General features: G+C 49.3%; 1 protein-coding gene across 1 annotated transcript in view; it reads right to left on the reverse strand.

The window, feature by feature from the left end:
• DNAH17 (dynein axonemal heavy chain 17) overlaps positions 1 to 19,089 on the reverse strand; it is a 150,434-nt gene that overhangs the window by 94,754 nt on the left and 36,591 nt on the right. Inside the window, exons 20-25 of the mRNA XM_008013099.3 lie at positions 16,448 to 16,702; positions 13,930 to 14,099; positions 13,061 to 13,283; positions 10,450 to 10,566; positions 10,222 to 10,308; positions 8,579 to 8,731 (exon numbers count right to left, since the gene is read on the reverse strand). Coding sequence (XP_008011290.3) covers positions 8,579 to 8,731; positions 10,222 to 10,308; positions 10,450 to 10,566; positions 13,061 to 13,283; positions 13,930 to 14,099; positions 16,448 to 16,702 — 1,005 coding nt within the window. The remainder of the gene's footprint in view (positions 1 to 8,578; positions 8,732 to 10,221; positions 10,309 to 10,449; positions 10,567 to 13,060; positions 13,284 to 13,929; positions 14,100 to 16,447; positions 16,703 to 19,089) is intronic.

Raw genomic sequence — 19,089 nt, forward strand, 5'->3', positions numbered from 1 at the left:
GGCGCGGTGGCTCACGCCTGCAATCCTAGCACTTTGGGAGGCTGAGGCAGGAGAATCACCTGAGGTCAGGAGTTTGAGACCAGCCTGACCAACATGGTGAAATCCCATCTGTACTAAAAAAATACAAAAATTAGCCGGGTGTGATGGTAGGCGCCTGTAATCCCAGCTACTGGGGAGGCTGAGGCAGGAGAATCACTTGAACTCGGGAGGCAGAGGTTGCAGCGAGTGGACATCACGTCACTGTACCCTATCCTGGGCCACAGAGAGACTTTGTCTCAAAAAAAAAAAAAAAAAAAAAAATGAGAGAGACTCAAATTCAGTTAATTGTTGAAAAAGTATCAAGAGGCCTTCAATTTGTACCTTCTCTTAAGGCCTGGCTGTAAAAAAGCCTGTGACTCCAAATATGTTTTTCCCCCTATGTAAGAAATATTTTGACTCAGTATGGTCAACATGAAGACATTTACTATAATGTAATTTAAAAATTAAATAAAAGAGACAGAGCATACTCTTGTATGGGAAAATGGAATACTGCCAGGAGATTAATTTCCCTCAAATGAGTTAATTCAATTCCATTTAAAGTCATAATAGCTTCCTTTTGGAGGGGAGGAAGATTTGACAGAAGATTCTTTTGTTTTTGAGACAGAGTCTCACTCACTCTGTCGCCCAGGCTGGAGTACAGTGATGTGATCTCAGCTCACTGCAGCCTCCACCTCCTGGGTTCAAGTGATCCTCCTGCCTCAACCTCCCCAGCAGCTGGGACTACAAGCACATGTCACCAAACCCAGCTAATTTTTATATTTTTAGTAGAGGTGGGGTTTCACCATGTTGGCCAGGCTGGTCTCAAACTCCCGGCCTCAAGTGATCCGCCCACCGTGGCCTCCCAAAGTGCTGGGATTACAGGTGTGAGCCACCACACCAAGCTGGATTTGACAAAAGTTCATTCGAAAAAGTAAAAGAGGAAAGAGTTCAACTATTTTTGAAAACAGATGAGCAAAGAGGAGACAGAATGGCAGAAACCAACATCTGCACACACACAAAAGAAGAAATACTTGGGAAAAAGAGGCTCCATGCTTGGAGTCCAGCCTCCCTTCACACACTGAGACCTGGCCTGTCCTTATCTTTCTGCTGCCTAGGAGGCCACAGAGCAGCCCACAGTGACATGATCCAGACCGCTCTTGTTTGGCAAATTCCCAGGCTCCCGAATTGCCTCTTCTTCTCCCTGAATATCACTCCTCCACAATCTACCCAAATCCCAATTTCCTCAGGGCTGTCTTAGCATCTGACCCAAACAAAAAGCCTGCTTGCATCCCTTAAAAAGTTGTGAGTTCTTTCAGTTCTGCCAAGACGGAGCAGCCTTGTTACTTCCGGCTTCTCCCTCTTACAACTGAAAAACCTTGGACATATCACAACAAACAAGACCATGGAAGATTGCTCATATATTGAGGAAATACTTAGGACAGTTATGTTACAGTTAAGAGGTGCAGAGATGAGGGCAAAGAGATCTAAATGGAAGTAAGATTTCTATATTCAAAAATGACAAAATGCTGATATCAGTGACTGTCTAACAACCACTAAGAAAACTATATAAAGTGCTATGTTCAGAATCACTCTAAATACATCAGGATGGATCCTAAAAATGTTAAAAGAGTCAAAGGACCAAGAAACAAAGGGAACAAACAGAAAAAAAAATGGCAGACATAGGCTCTCACATGACAATAATGATCTTAAATGCAAAATGGTCTAAATACATCAATTAAAAGCCAGAGACTGGCAGAGTGGATGAAAACACATGACCCAACCATATGCTATATATAAGAAACTCACTTCAAATACAAAAATACAGGTAGCTTGAAAACTGAAAAATGGAAAAAGATCTATCAGGATGAACACTAGTCAAAAACAATAGAAAAAAAAATAGAAGTAGCGATACTAGTATCAGATAAAGCCAACTTTAGAGCAAAGAACATTCCTAGAGACGAAAAGAACATTATATAATGGGAAAAAGGGTCAACCTGTAGGAAGACAATAATCCCAAATCTGTACACACCAAGCAACAGAGCCTCAAAATACACAAAGCAAAAACTGATCAAGCTGAAAAGAGAAACAAACACATCCATAATTACAGTTGGAGAGATTTCAACACCCCACTCTCAGCAGTTTATGGAATTGCTAGACAGAAAGTTAGCAAGACTATAAAAGGACAGAACAACACAACCAACCAACAGGATCTGATTGATACGTATAAAACACTCCGCCCAACAAAAGCCGAACACACATTCTGTTCAAGTGCCCGTGAGACATTCACCCAGACAGACTATACCCTGATCCACAAAATAAAGCTTAATACATTTAAAATAATGAAAGTTATATACAGTGTGTTCTTTGACCATAATGAAATCAAACTAGAAATCAATAATAGAAAGGCAACAGGAAAATCTCTAAACACTTAGAAATTTAAAATACACTTCTAAATCATCCCATAGGTCAAAGAGGAAGCCTCAAAAGAAAAAAAACACAGAACTGAATGTAGCATCAAAGTATGTGGGACACAGCTAACGTAGAGAGGGAAATTTGATAGCAATAAGTGTTTCCTTTAGAAAAGAGAAAAGGTCTCAAATCAATAATCTAAGTTTCCACCTCGGTAAACTAGAAAATGAGCAAAATAAACCCAAAGCAAAGGAAGGAACAAAATAATAAAGATCAGAAACCAATGAAATTTAAAATAAAACAACACAAAAAATAAACAAAAATCTAGTTCTTTGAAAAATCAATAAAGTTTATAAACCTCTAGTAAGACCAACAAAGATGAAAAGAGTGAAGACACAAATCACCAATACTAGGAATGAAATAGAAGATACCACTGCCAAGCTTGCAACCATTTAGAGGATAATATGGAACTAGTATAAACAACTTCATGCTTGAATTAAACAATTTAGAAGAAATAAACCAATTCCTCAGAAACCACAAGCTACCAAAATTCTCTACCAAGATTTTCACAAATTTGAAACAGACCAACATGAGCAAGCCTATATGGCCATTAAAGACATTGAATTTGTGACTAAAAATCTCATGGAAATGACCGGGTGCGGTGGCTCACGCCTGTAACCCCAACAGTTTGGGAAGCTGAGGCAGGTGGATCACCTGAGGTCAGGAGTTCAAGATCAGCCTGAAGAATATGGTGAAACCCTGTCTCTACTAAAAAATACAAAAAAATAGCTGGGTGTGGTGGTGGGCGCCTGTAATCCCAGCTACTCAGGCGGCTGAGGCGGGAGAATCGCTTGAACCTGGGAAACAGAGGTTGCAGTGAGCCAAGATCATGCCACTGTACTCCAGGCCTGGGCGATAGAATGAAACTCTATTTCAAGAAAAAAAAAAAATGTCAATATAATCCACTATCTTAGTAGACTAAACAAAAATCAATCATATCAGGAGACACACAAAAAATTGACAAGATCTAGCACCCATTCATGATGAATAGTCTAAACAAAAGGAATAGAATTTCCTCAACTTGAAAACTTACAGTTAATATACATAATGGCAAAGTGGTTTTCCTCTTAGATTGGGAACAATGCAAGGATGTGTGAACTCACCATTCTTATTCAACAGAGTACTGGAAGTTCAGGCCACCGCAATAAGGCAAGAAAAAGAAATAAAAGACATACAGAATAGAAAGGAAAAATAAAACTGTTCCTATTTGCAGATGACATTATTGTCTATGTACAAAATCCCTAAGGAGTCTAAAAAAGCCATCCTAGAACTAGTAAGTGAGTGTAGCAAGGTCACAAGATAAAAACAAACACACAAAAATTATTCATATTTGTATATACCCAAACGTGGAAACCAAAATTTAAGACACAATGCCACTTATTAATACAATCACTTCTAAAAAAAAAAAAGACACACGAGGTATAAATGTAACAAAACATGTATAGGATCTTAAATGCTATTACAAAATGAAATCACAAAATGCTGACTAAAGAAATCAAAGAGCCAAATAAATGGAGAGATATACTATGTTAGGGACTGAGAGACAGAGTGAACATGTCAGTTCTCCCTAAACTGATTAATAGTTTTAATGCAATCCCTATAAAAACCCCAATAAGGTTTTACTTTTTTATAAGCATAACAAGCTTATTCTAAAATTCATATGGAAAAGTACAAGTCCTAGAAGAGCAAACCAATTTTGACAAAAAAGGATAAAGTGGGAGGAATCACTCTGTATAACAAACCTTACTAGATTGCTCTAGAAATCAAGACTGTGCAGTATCGTGGAGGGATAGACACAAAGACCAGTGGAACAGAGCACAGAACCCATGAACAGCAGCACACTAAGGTGCCCGACTGACTTCTGACAAAGATACAAAATAAATTAAATGGAGCGGGGCCAGGTGCCATGGCTCATGCCTGTAATCCCAGTACTTTGTGAGGCCGAGGCAGGTGGATCGCTTGAGGTCAGGAGTTCAAGGCCAGCCTGGCCAACATGGCAAAACCCCATCTCTACTGAAAATACAAAAATTAGTCGGGCATAGTGGTGGGTGCCTGTAAACCCAGCTACTCAGGAGGCTGAGGCAGGAGAATTGCTTGAACCTGGGAGGTAAGAGGTTGCAGTGAGCTGAGGTCACACCACAGCATTTCAGCCTGGGTGATAAGAGCGAGACTCCATTTTTTTTAAAAAAATTGTTTTTTAATGGAGGTACTGACTTGTCTACAAACGGTGCTGGAGCAATTAGACATCCATAAACAAACAAAAAATAATAAATGAAGCTTAACCCAATAAACCTCACTCCTTATATAAAAATTAACTCAAAATGGCTCATAAACAGAAAACTATAAAAGCATAGGAGAAAATCTGTAGGATCTAGGAAAAGAGTTCATAATCTATGAAAGGAAAAATTGATAAAAAGGATTATATCCAAGTTTCATATTAAAAACTTTATTTAATTAAAGATTATACTAACACTGGCCGGGCATGGTGGCTCATGCCTGTAATCCTAGCACTTTGGGAGGCCAAGGCGGGTGGATTGCCTGAGCTCAGGAGTTTGAGACCAGCCTGGTCAACATGACAAAACCCCATCTCTATTAAAAATACAAGAATTAGCCAGGTGTGGTGGTGGGCACCTGTAATCCCAGCTGCTCGGGAGGCTGAAGCAGGAGAATCCCTGAGATTGTGCCACTGTACTCCAGCCTGGGTGACAGAGTGAGACTCCGCCTCAAAAAAAACAAAATTATACAAAAACTCTTGCTCAGAGAAACACCCTGTTAAGAGAACGAAAAGACAAGTTACAGACTAGGAGAAATTACTTGCAAACCACAACCTGACAAATTGCTAGTTTCTGGAACATATGAAGAACTCTCAAAATTTAACAGTAAAACACTCAGTTTTGGTTGCTGGGCGGGAGGGAGGTGCTGGCTGCAGAGGGAAGGAGCTCCCAGTGGCTGTGGAGAACCCAGCCCAGCTGAGCCGAGCCACGGCCACCATGGTGGCTACCGAGGCCACTCACGAGAACCACGACACCTCCACTGAGAGTGGAGACAAGTCCAACCAGGACCCTCAGTTTGAGCCAATAGCTTCTATTCCTGAGCAAGAAATTAAAATGCTAGAGGAAGAGGAAGAGGGACTTTTTAAAATGTGGGTGAAACTCTTCTGATTTGTTTCAGGGAACAACATCCTGGAATGGAAGGGTGGAGGCACTGGCAACATCAAGCTCCTGAAGCACAAGGAGAAAAGGGCCTCACAAGGAGGGACAAGACCCTGAAGATCGACAAGACCCTGAAGATCTGCCAGTCCTGAAGTCACGCCCATGATGGAGCTGAAGCCCAACGCAGGCAGCCACCGTGCCTGGGTCTGCAACACCCACACCGAATCCAGCCATGAACGCCCAAGCCAGGGCTGCTGGCCAGCCGCTTCCTGAATGCTGAGCATGCACAGAAATTCCAAAGTTCAAAGAATGAAAAAAATATATCAAAGAGAGACAAAAAGGACCGGGCAAAAACAACAATGCTGAAAAAGTGGTGGAAAAGCTAGAAGCTCTTTTGGTGAAGAGGAGACTGAGGAAGACACTGAGCAAAAGCATTAAATTCTTCCTTTCTTTCCCTTTTCTTTTTTTTGAGATAGAGTCTCACTCCATGGCCCAGGTGGGAGTGCAGTGGCACCATCGCAGCTCACTGCAGCCTCCACCTCCTGGGCTCAAGTGATCCTCCCACCTCAGCCTCTTGAGTAGCTGATATCACAAGTGCACACCCACTAAGCCCAGCTCATTTTTTGTATTTTTTGTATTTTTTTTTTTTTTTTTTTGAGACGGAGTCTCACTCTGCCGCCCAGGCTGGAGTGCAGTGGCCGGATCTCAGCTCACTGCAAGCTCCGCCTCCCGGATTTACGCCATTCTCCTTCCTCAGCCTCCCGAGTAGCTGGGACTACAGGCGCCCGCTACCTCGCCCGGCTAGTTTTTTTGTATTTTTTTAGTAGAGACGGGGTTTTACTGTGTTAGCCAGGATGGTCTCGATCTCCTGATCTCGTGATCCGCCCGTCTCGGCCTCCCAAAGTGCTGGGATTACAGGCTTGAGCCACCGCGCCCGGCCCATTTTTTGAATTTTTAGTAGAGACAAGGGTCTTGCTATGTTGCCCAGGCTGGTCTTGAACTCCTAAACTCAAGTGATCCACCTGCCTCAGCCTCCCAAAGTGCTGGGATTATAGGCATGAGCCACTACACCCAGCCTCCTTTTTCTTACCTATTTATTTGAGACACTCTGTCCCCCAGGCTGGAGTATAATGGTGCGATCTTGGCTCACTGCAACCTCCACCTCCCAAGTAGCTGGGATTAGAGGTGCCTGCCACCACGCCCAACTAATTTTTGTATTTTCAGTAGAGACAGAGTTTCACCATATTGGCCAGGCTGGTCTCAAACTCCTGGCTTCAGGTGATCCACCTGCCTTGGCCTCCCAAAGTGCTAGGATTACAGGCGTGAGCCACGGTGACCAGCCTCCTTTTTCAATTTTACCATGTCCCTCCTTTTCAGTTTGTTTTTATTGTGTTTTGTTTTCACAAGGGACTTTATATAAATAACTGGATTAAAAAAAACAACTTAAAAAAAGTCAATTAGAAAAAAAAACACATCAACTAGAAAATGGACAAAAGACGTGAATATGCAGTTCACCAAGGAGGATATATAGATGTCAAAGAAGCCCATGAGAAGATACTGGCGGCTGACGCCTATAATACCAGCACTCTGGAAGGCTGAGACGGATGGATCGCTTGAGCCCAGAAGTTCGAGACCAGCCTGGCCAACACAGCGAGGTTCCATCTCTACATAGAAGTGCAAAAATTAGCTAGGCATAGTGGCGCAATCCTGTAGTCCCAGTTACTTGTGAGGCTGAGGCAGGAGGATTGCTCGAGCCCAGGAGGCAGAGGTTGCAGTCAGCCGAGATCGTGCCACTGCACCCCAGCCTGGGCAACAGAGCAGGACCTTATCTCAAAAATAAATAAAAATACTTTTTAAAAAAGAAAATATGCTGTCATCATTAGTCAGTAGGAAATACAAATGAAACCACAAAATCTTTCTCATAGATTGAGCCTCTGATGGTCTGAATATTCCCCCCTAAATTCCTGTGTTGAAATCCTTACCTCACAGGTGATATTAGGAGGCAGGGCCTTTGAGAGATGATGAGGTCATGGGGGCGTGGCCCTCAGGAATGCAACTCGTGCTCTTATTCATGTGTTTATTTTTTGAGATGGAGTCTTACTCCGTCGCCCAGGCTGGAGTGCAGTGGTGCGATCCTGGCTCACTGCAACCTCTGCCTCCCAGGTTCAAGTAATTCCACCTCAGCTTCCTGAGAAGCTGGGATTATAGGTGCACACCACTATGCCCAGTTAATTTTCGTATTTTTCATAGAGACAGGGTTTCATCATGTTGGCCAGGCTGGTCTCAAACTTCTGACCTCGGGTGATCCACCTGCCTTGGCCTCCCAAAGTGCTGGGATTACAGGCATGAGCCACCGCACCCAGCCTGATTCATGCTCTTATAAAAGAGATTTCTCACCCCTGGCCCATCCCACTTCCACCACGTGAGGATGCAGTGAGAGGGCGCTGTCTATGAGCCACAAAGTGGGTCCTCACCAGACATTACATCTGCCTCGATGGTGGACTTCCCAGCCTCCAGACCGGTGAGGAATAAAATGTCTGTGGTTTATGAGCCACTCAGTTTATCGGATTTTGTTAGAGCATCTTGAATAGACTGAGTGGTATTCCTTACTTAAAACAATTCCTTTAAAAGAGGTGAGATGTGAGAGAGAATGAGAGGAGGAGGAAGAGGAAGAGGAAAAAGATGAAGGGAGGCAAAAAGAGAGAGGGTGCAGTCGAAGGTGAGTCCCCACCCACGTAGAGAGAGAGGTGAACACATCTGCTTTAGCAGAGGGACCCCACCTCGCGATGTCAGGGCCCTTCGGGTGCCTCCACCCAACACTAGAAACCTTGTGGTCACATTCTTATAACCAAAGGGTACCCGGAGCCTGCCCTCTTGTTGCCGGGGGCAGCTCCGTGCCGAACCCCGGGCCCCACCCACACGGCATGCGCTGTGCTCACCACGACAATCATGTCCCAGAGCTCCTTCAGCAGGCGGACCTCCCGGTGGCAGGCCTTGAGCTGCTTGTAGTCGGGGACAGTGACCTCGAACAGGCCCCCGGACTTGGACAGCGCCTCCATGATGCCTTCCATGGCCGAGATGCTCTTTTGTTGCTAGGGGAGGGGAAGGGGCTGTCAGTAGGGCTGCCTACCCTCAGCGGCACCCCACCCCACGCCCCGATGTTCTGCTCATCTCTCCAGTGTGCCCTCCCTGATAAACCTTCTGGGAGGAGGTGTCAATACAATGGTGTCCCACATGGGGGGAGGACAGAGCCCTCCATCCCCCAATGCCTCCTGGGTCCTGCCTGCAGGGGAGGGCAGGTGAGCTCTACCCACTCCAGCGTGGGGACTGACTCCCAATGGGCATGGTACAAATGCCTCATTTCCTCCCAAGAGTTCCTGATTTCCCAGCATTTCTTCCACTTTCATATTATATTTTTATCTTATTAAAAATAATTTAAGTAATGCTTTGAAATGAGATAATTGAGAGAAGCAAAGAGGAAAAATCCCCAGTGTCCTTACAAATCCTGCGACTAAGAGTTGGCCCCTGGTGTTAGTGGGTGTATTTGCATGGACACGTAATGGGACAGGCTGTGGCAAAGGTGGGCTCGGAGTGTGTGCACACACATGGACATGCAGGGACCACCTGCCCTGGTCAGCAGCTGGAGCTCCACAGCTCCCCTTGGATGGGCACAGGGTACCCCTCACCCCAAATCTTTCCAGAAAACCCAGCCCGGGGCCCTAGGGAGAGAATGGCTGCATCTCCATTGTTGCTTGAGGAACGTGACATGAGGAAACAGCCATGAGGGAGGGTCAGATCGGAGCTGGAGGCCAAAGAGCTGAAGCTCAGGGAGGGGAAGAGTGGGGCGACCCTGAGGACCCTGGGGTTCACATGTGCTACAGTCTGTGAGGCGGAGGTGTAGGCAGGGCTGGCCCAGCAGGACCTGGGCACTGTACTGGGAGCAAAGAGGCACTGATGAGGGTCCTACTGGGCCTCAAGAAGCCTTCCTGGGCCCTGAGCACCCCCACACGCTCCTGCCCACAAGAGCCTTTTGGGCCTGAGCTTGAGTGGGCTGCCAGGTCCAGGGCTGTGTGAATTTGCACTGGATGTGATCATGAACTTGGACAGTGGGAACAGAACGGGAACATGAGTGGCGCGTGGCTGCTGCCAGATGTGGTGGGTCAGGAGAGGCAGTGAGCAGGGAGTGATGGCAGGTGAGTGTTAAGCCCAGGAGACAGGAAGCTGCTGAATGTGAACAGAGTGGGGATTAGGGGGCGGAGCCAGGCTAAGGGACTGTAGGTCACATAGGGTGTTAAGAGGCCCGAGCTGTGGAGGCGTGGAGGCCTGGAGCCACGCTCTGAGCAGCGAGACATACAGGGGACACCCCGTGGTCTGGAAGCTGCTGGGTTTGCATGTTCACTCACATACCCACGCATGTGCTTGCACACATATGCGCATGCATACACGTAAGAGCACTTGTGCATGGCCCCAAGGTCAGTCCCATGGAGGCCACGTTTCTGGACTTGAAAGAATAACAACTTGAGTAAAGAAAGCAGTGGGGTTCCCAGCCTTACCCGCCGATCTCACCCTTGAGCAAAAATACCTTATTCAGGGACTTGTAGGGGTTGGGGTCGCTGAAGGAGAACGGGGCCTTGTGCCTGAACTTCTCCCTGAACTCATGCTGCTTGAGCTGCGAGAGAAGAGAGTAGGGTACAGAGGGTCACGGGGCAGCCACCTGCCCCGAGGGTGGCCCCGCCTTGCGTGCCACAGGGCCCTGTGTGAGCCCCATGCTGCTCCCCGGAAATCCCGCCCCCTACCCCGGGTACAATACCTCGAACTGCTGGCACTTCCGCCGCAGGATGCTGACCTCGTTGGCCTGGAGTGGGGCCACGTTCTGCTTCACCTGAATGGCCAGTTTCTTGGTGTTTGTCCAGTGCTCTGGCAGCTCCTGCGGGAAGCGAAGTTGGAGGAGGGCTCCTTTCTCATTTCTTTTCTTAAACCTTCTATTGTGAAATAATTAGAGACTCGTGGGAAGCTGCAAACACAGTGCAGGGGCTGGGGGCTCACACCTCTAATCTCAGCACTTTGGGAGGCCTGGGTGGAAGGATCACTTGAGCCCAGGAGTTCGAGACCAGCCTGGGCAACAAAGTGAGACCCCGTCTCTACAAAAGACACAAAAAAGGTTTAGCTGGGTGTGATGGCATGGGCCTGTAGTCCCAGCTACTCAGGAGGCTGAGCCGGGAGGATCACTTGAACTTGGGAGGCAGAGGCTACAGTGAGCCAAGATTGTACCACTGCACTCCAGCCTAGGTGACAGAGTGGGATCCTGTCTCAAAAACAAAAACAAAAACAAAAACAAAAACCAGCCTCCTTAGTGGCAACCTAGGACATCGACATTGGTGTCTGTTAACTAGACCAGAGAATGTACTCATTTTTCATCATGTTTTTAAACCTGATCCATTTGTGTGTGTGTGTGGGTGTGTGTGTGTGGTCTCCCGCGCAATCTGATCCCACATATAGAGTTGTGCAAACACCGCCACAATCAAGATACGGATTGTCCATTACAACAGAGGAATCCCCTTTCTATCCCTCCACCACAATCCTGCCCCTGGGGGCTGCTCAGCTCTTCTCCAGCTCTATAATGTTGTCATTTCCAGAATGGCTGCAACAATCAGATGAGTTTTTGTATTTCCCAAGTTCCCCACGCTTGGGTGAATAGTATAATCACAAATGTTTAATTATTATTTATTCTTTTTTGAGACAGAGTCTCACTCTATTGCTGAGGCTGGAGTGCAGTGGTACAATCTCGGCTCACTGCAAGCTCTGCCTTCTGGGTTCCAGTGCCTCAACCTCCTGAGCAGCAAGGATTACAGGCGCCTGCCACCACGCCAGGCTAGTTTTTAAATTTTTAGTAGAGATGGCATTTTGCCGTGTTGCTCAGGCTGGTCTTGAACTCCTTGCCTCAAGTAATCCGCCCACCTTGGCCTCCCAAAGTGCTGAAATTACAGGCATGAGCCACCACACCGGGCCATAAAATATTTTAAAGAAAAATAAAAAATCCCAGCCCATGAACTTTTGGCCCACAGCAGACACTTCTCTATTTCTTCTACGACTGCTGGCTCTATGGTTTCTGTCTGCATTTTCACTACCCCAGTTGCCTCGTTTGTGGCTTGGAGCACCTTGGGGTGGGACAGCTGAGAACCTGCTGAGTCCTTTTTTTTCTTTTGACACAGAGTCTTGGCTCTGTCACCCAGGCTGGAGTTCAGTGGTACAATCATAGATCGCTGCAGCCTTGACTTCCTGGGCTCAACCAATCCTCCTACCTCCTGAGTAGCTGGGACTACAGGTGTGCGCCACCATGCCTGGTTAATTTTTTAAATTTTTTACAGAGACAGGGTTTCCCTGTGTTGCCCAGGCTGGGGCCCCTCCCTCTTGTCACCCCCAGGGCTATGGGGTCTTGGGGACTGGCTGGAGTCAGCACAAGACGGGGGAGTGGGCCCTGTCTGTAGCTGGACACAGAGAAGGGGAGAGGGAGGGAGGGAGGAGGGGCGGATGGGCTGGGAGGAAATGGAAACTCCAGTCCAGACTCAAAGAGAGGAGGGAGTGGAATCTCCTCAGTGGGCACACCTAGAGGTGGCTGGGGGGCAGCTCTAGGACACACCCTCTCCATCCTTCCACCATTGCCCTGCACACACACCTCCATGCTGACAGCTGAAGATCTTTGAATTCTCTGTCAAGTACTGTGCAAATGCAGCTGCCAGCCCCTCCCCCGACTTCAGCTACTTAATCCCTCCCCAGGGTCCCCCGACCTTGTTCTTTTTCCACCATCCTGGCACCCAGCTCCACTGGGCACTCCCACCAGGCACTCAGGAGGATTTTGTATTTTTGTATTTGCATTTTGTTTTTTTTTTTGAGACAGAATCTCTGTCACCCAGGCTGGGGTCCAGTGGCGTGATCTCACTCACTGCAACCTCTGCCTCCAGAGTTCAAGCAATTCTCCTGCCTCAGCCTCCTGAGTAGCTGAGACTACACCACCACGCCTGGCTAATGTTTTATATTTTTGTAGAGACAGGCTTTCACCATGTTGCCCAGGCTGGTCTCAAACTCCTGAGCTCAGGCGATCCACCCGCCTCAGCCTCCCAAGGTGCTGGGATTATAAGGAAGGCATTTTTAATCCAACAAAACACCAGTGGAATGGAGGGAGCACTGGAGTCACCATGGAGACAGTCTCCAGGGTCTCCTGTCCCCTGGAAACCTCCTCCCTGCACCTCCCCGTTCCATCGGGATCCAGTGTCCAGAGGGGATCAAGCCTGCAGCGTCCCCCGTGGTTGTGTGTGATGGGCTGGTCCGTGGTCGAGGCCGGGCTGGCTCTTCCTTTGGTGGTGCTTCCTGCAACCTTCTCCCTGCTCACCTGGACGCAACCACGCCCACCCACCACGTACCTGCAGCTTCAGGTGGATCTCCTCCGGCATCTCCTCCCCATAGGTCTTGAGCAGCTCGATGGTTTGCTTCAGGGGCTCAAACATGTTGTCGGTGGCCACCTGCCTCTCCTTGACCTTCATCAGATGTCCCATCACCTCCACCAGCCCGTCATAGTCCCCCTCCTTCAGGGGCTTGGTCAAGCCCATTCTGGCGACTTTCATGAAGGCTTCCAGGTCAGCCAGGCTAAGGGACAAGGGGACCATTTGTGACGGGCCCAGTTCCCCTTGGGCCCACCCTTGATGGTACGGAGCCCCATCAGAGGGGGACGACCACGACGAGGTCAACTGGCCATCACCGAAGGCCCCAGCTGGGGAGGGAGCATCCCTGCCCACCTTGGATCCCTTCAGCTCGATCAGCCCGTGCCCGGACATCACCCCAAGCCTCAGCAGCTTAGCTCAAGCCCATCCCTGAGTCCCAGGCTACGGCCACATCCCAGAGAGGCCTTCACTAGCCTTCCAGAGGGATTTCAGCCAGGCAGTGCTCTCCTGGCACCGTGCCCGTCACAGCCCTGACAGCCGCCTGTCATTCCACGGCTGCTGGCCTGTTTGCTCAGCGCCAGCTTTCCCTGCCAGACTTCAGGTTTCCTCCACATCTGGCACTCGGGCAGAGCAGGTGCTTGGTACACTGGGGTTGGAGGAGGGACAGTGTTTGCTCGCAGCCCGGTGACACCTTTCTGCTCACGCTTGGTGGGGTGAGCTTTGGAGCCTGGATGAGCCTTGGAGCCCGGCCTCCACCCCTGCTACCCCGGAGGAGGCACCCAACAAATGCTACCCACTCAAGCGGAGGGCCGTTCCACGGTGGGCTTCTGAGGGCACGGCTGGACGCCCACCTGTTGGTGACATGGTTGCTCAGGTGCTGCTTGAACATGAAGCCCCAGCGCCGGATCGTGCTGAGCAGGGCCTGCTTGAAGGGGCGACAGTCACACTGCAGCCAGCCACGGAACACCTTGGTGTTCTCGCACTCGGACACCTCCTCGTATAGCTTCTCGTAGGAGTCGATCTGGAAAACACGGCCACCGGCGGCCTGTCATAGCCTGCAAGCCCTGGGGGGCATCACCATGGGCCCTCAGTCCAGGCGCTTCCCGCACTGCACCTGCGCTGCTCACCTGCTGGCCACTGTGGGACCAGGGTCAGCAGAGGGCAGCATGGGGCACAGGGGGGCCCTCATGCCAAGTTATTGTTCCTTCCAGCCCCAGAGTCTAGCCCCAGAATGTGCCAGTTCCCAAGAAGGGGGCATGGCACACCACACAGGCCTGCACCGGGGAACATCAGGGGCAGTCAGGAGGCGGAGGGAGCTGGGGGAAATGGGGGCAGAAGAGAGCCTTTATTGTGGCAGAATGGGTCACGGCAGCCGGACTTCTGAAGCTGGGTAGAACAGAAGCTTCAAGAGGTGAGTCAGGTCACAGGCTCCTAAAGGACACCCCTAGCTCATCCTTCTTGGTGCTGATTCACAACCTGGGGCCTCTAACTCCTCCCACTGCCCCAACCCTGCGCTGCAGAATGTACCCCTGGGCATGGGTCACCCTTGCCCACCGGGCCCTCTTTCTCACTGTGCGTCGGGAACAGAGCTAGAGGTTTGTGTGTTAACTGTTTTCTTATGCTCTGCATTCTTTCTGCGGCTGTTGGATCAAGTGTTCTGCAGCTGCGTCTTTTGGTCCCTGTGGGCTACAGTGCAGTTTAACGCCAATGTCTCCTTGTTGATTTTCTGTCTAGATGATCTGTCCAATGTGGAAAGTAGGGTGTTGAAATCCCTGTTACTATATTGGGGTCTCTCTCTCCCTTTAGATCTACTACTGTTTGCTTTATGTATCTGGGTACTCTGGTGCTGGGTGCAGAGATATGTAGAATTGTTAAATCCTCTTGCTGAGTTGATCCTTTTACCATTATATAGTGACCTTCTTGGTCTTGTTTTACTGTTTTTGACATAAAATCTGTCTTTTTTTTTTTTTTTTTTGAGATGGAGTCTCGCTCTGTTGCCCAGGCTGGAGTGCAGTGGCACAATCTTGGCTCACTGCAAGCTCCACCTCCCGGCTTCACACCATTCTCCTGCCTCAGCCTCCTAAGTAGCTAGAACTACAGGCGCCTGCCACCACGCCCAGATAATTTTTTGTATTTTCAGTAGAAATGAGGTTTCATCGTGTTAGCCAGGATGGTCTCGATCTCCTGACCTCATGATCTGCCCGCCTTGGCCTGCTGGGATTACAGGCGTGAGCCACCGTGCCCGGACGACATAAAGTCTGTCTTATCTGATGTAACTATAGTCATTCCTGCTTGTTCTTGGTTTCTGTTTGTGTGGAATTTCTTTTTCTATCCTTTTGCATTCAGTCTGTCTTTACAGGCGAAGTGAGTTTCTTGTAAGCAGCATATTCCGGGGTCACCTTAATCCAATCAGACAGTCTGTATCTTTTAAGTGGAGAATTGAATCCATTTACATTTGAGGTTATTACTGACAGATGTGATTTTCTGTGTTCTTCATGCTCTGACATCTGGGGACTTGCCCAGGGACGGCCCCTCCCACACCTAGTCGATTTCGAGAGACAACAAACAATTCACCTGGGGGCGTGGTTTTATATGCAAATGAGCCAACCCAGAGCCCACGCCTCCAACCAACTGTCCCCTTGATTGGGCTCTTACAGGGTTTTACCTTCTGGGCTGCTACCCACTCGCCCTCAGCCGTCATCACCCCGAAGTCAGGTACCAGACAGCCCCTACAGCCTAGAGCCTGCTGAAGTTATTCAAACTTGCCAACCCTAAGCCTGTGACCTCTGCCCATTCCTTCCCTGGAAGCCACAATAAAGGCTCTTTACTCTCCCCATTTCCCCCAGCTCCCTCTGCCTCCTGACTGACCCTGATGCTCCCCCATGCAGGCCTGTGTGGTGTGCCATGTCCGCTTCTTGGGAACTGTGAGTAACAAACCACCTTTCCAATGGTGGTCACCTCCTGATCTGTTTGCCTTGCCCTACCTGGTAACAAGAGAACCTGCATCTTAAAACAATTCACCCAAGTTTTTTTTGTTTTTTGAGACGGAGTCTCGCTCTGTTGCCCAGGCTGGAGTGCAGTGGCGCGATCTCAGCTCACTGCAAGCTCCGCCTCCTGGGTTCACGCCATTCTCCTGCCTCAGCCTCCCGAGTAGCTGGGACTATAGGCGCCCGCCACTGTGCCTGGCTCATTTTTTGTATTTTTAGTAGAGACGGGGTTTCACCATGGTCTCAATCTCCTGACCTTGTGATCCGCCTGCCTCGGCCTCCCAAAGTGCTGGGATTTCACCCAAGTTTTAAAGCAAGCCTGGTCATCCTCTCCTGGAAAACTCTGGAGACAAGGAGGCTGGTGGGTGAGGTCCGCACGCACCTGCTGATGGAACTGAGCCAGGGTGGGCGGTGTCTTGGGGATGGTGTCATCTGTCCGGGTCTCCAAGTCCTCCGCAGTGACTGCGCACCCATATATCAGGAAATTATTCATAAACTCCTGGAGGTCGTCCGTCCAGAGGTAGGAGTACCTCTCAAAGGAATCCTGGTACTCCTCGGCCTCCTTCATGGCATTAATGACCAGGCTGGACACCTCCTCCCTCATCTCTATGAGTTCTGTGTTATCTTCCAGGTCCATCTGAAAAGGGCAGGGGAGAAGAAAAAAGGGGAGGTATGTTGCCTGGTTCATAAGTTAGGGGTTGTCCTCTCGGCCTTGAGAAGTGCCTCTCTGTTGGCGAAAGGGCTTCCAGTCTCTCATGATTACCCGCTCTGTTTCCAGCCTGGGCCGGTTCACCCCTTTTTAGGCAAAACTGGTGGTCCCCCGCTCCTGGGAGGTCACCATATTGATGCCAAACTTAGTGCACAGCACACTACAGCCCAGAACTCCTGGGCTCAAGCGATCCTCCTGCCTCCGCCTCCCAAGTAGCTGGGACCACAGGCACGTGCCACTGTGCCTGGCCCAAGCTCTCACCATGGGAAATAGGAACCTTTGCCGATTTGCAATATTCTGCCATGGGAAGATATGCCAAGTGTGACGTTTGTCTGGGGAACCCCGAGATGACTCACACATTGACTCATTCGTTCAATAGCTCACCCTCGCTGTGTACCACATGCTGGGACAGATACTGGGGACACAGGCAGGGAGTGTACAGCCCAGGAATGGGGTCCGACATTCATCAAAGAATCACAGACACAAAACATCTCCACTCCCTTGCTTCAGGTGAAACGGAGAGTAGGTCAGGGAATGGCCCTGAGGAAATGGCCGTTGGTCTGAGAGCTAATGGATGGGTAGACAAAGAGCAAGAGAAGCAGCTTTCCTGGCAACAGCAAAGCCGGTGCAAAGGCCCTGTGGTGGGAGGAGGCAGTGAGTTAGGGGAACTAAAAGAAGTCTACCATCAATGGCTAGAGCAGAGAGCATGAGGGGCCAGTGCTAGACAGGATCTTTTTAGTTGCAAGTGACAGAAAACCCAACCCAAACTGGTGTAAGCACAAAGAGAACTTATTGGCTTATATACAGGACTGGAGAATCCTAGGTGGTGGGTGTGTTTATTAATCACATTTTTATTGTCTGTATCTTATGAAATTTTGACATCTTATTTTTTTTGAGACAGAGTTTCACTCTGTCGCCCAGGCCAGAGTGCAGTGGCCCGATCTCAGCTCACGACAACCTCTGCCTCCCAGGTTCAAGCGATTGTCCTGCCTCAGCCTCCCTAGTAGCTGGGATTAGAGGCTCCCACCACCATGCCTGGCTAATTTTTCTTTTTTTTTTTTTTTTTTGAGATGGCGTCTTGCACTGTTGTCTAGGCTGGAGTGCAGTGGCACCGCCTCGGCTCACTGCAAGCTCCGCCTCCTAGGTTCATGCCATTCTCCTGCCTCAGCCTCCCTAGTAGCTGGGATTAGAGGCTCCCACCACCATGCCTAATTTTTTACTTTTTTTTTTTTTGAGATGGAGTCTTGCACTGTTGTCTAGGCTGGAGTACAGTGGCACCATCTCAGCTCACTGCAAGCTCTGCCTCCTAGGTTCATGCCATTCTCCAGCCTCAGCCTCCTGAGTAGCTGGAACTACAGGTGCCCACCACCACGCCCAGCTAATTTTTTGTACTTTTAGTACAGACGTGGTTTCACCATGTTAGCCAGGACAGACTCCATCTCCTGACCTTGTGATCTGCCCACCTCGGCGTCCCAGTGCTGGGATTACAGGCGTGAGCCACTGTGCCCAGCCAAGTTTTTGCATTTTTAGTAAAGGTGGGGTTTCGCCATTTTGGTCAGGCTGGTCTCCAACTCCTGACCTCAGGTGATCCACCCGCCTCAGTCTCCCAAAGTGCTGGGATTACAGGTGTGAGCCAATGTGCCCGGCCCAATTTTGACATCTTAAAAAAAAAAAAAAAAAAAAAAAACACTTTATGGGGCCAGGAAGAGCCTGCCCTTCCCAGGGCTGGGCAATTCTTGGAGATGGCAAAGGGCCCTCAGCTGGGGGCATGCCGTCCATATGCAAACCAGCCAACCCTCAGCCACTCCCTTTACCCAACTCTCACACTAAGCCAGTATTTCCCCGCCCTAAATCACCCAGGCTCAGGTACCAGACAACTGGAGACTGCCCCTGTAGCTCAGAGCCCACCTCACAGCTGCAGAGAGGCCCCATCCAGGCCCAGATGTGCATGGGGATCTTGTCTGCGCGGGGGACCTCGTTGGTAAGGGTTAGGACAAGGAAACGCTGTGATTGAGGAGGTGAAGTCAGTGGGCCTGGGATGGAAGGGGAAGGTTGGCCCTAGGGCTGGGCTGGGCCACCCTGCATGTAAGCTGTAGATGAAAAGAAGCCACAGGGGAGAGAAGCCTGAAGCTCCTTGTGGCTGCAGGAAAGCATTTGGGGTGTGCTTCGGAATTCAGTCTCGGGCTCACCTGTGCCTGACGTGTGGCTCTCGCCCTCCTCAGGACCCTCTTTCTGCCCAGGGTGGGGAGCGCAGTGTTCAGAGCACGAGCAGGTGCTTCAGGATTTCAGTGTGGTAACTTCCAGGCATCCCCCTG

Source organism: Chlorocebus sabaeus, chromosome 16, assembly GCF_047675955.1.
Source record: "Chlorocebus sabaeus isolate Y175 chromosome 16, mChlSab1.0.hap1, whole genome shotgun sequence".
NCBI lineage: Eukaryota > Metazoa > Chordata > Mammalia > Primates > Cercopithecidae > Chlorocebus > Chlorocebus sabaeus.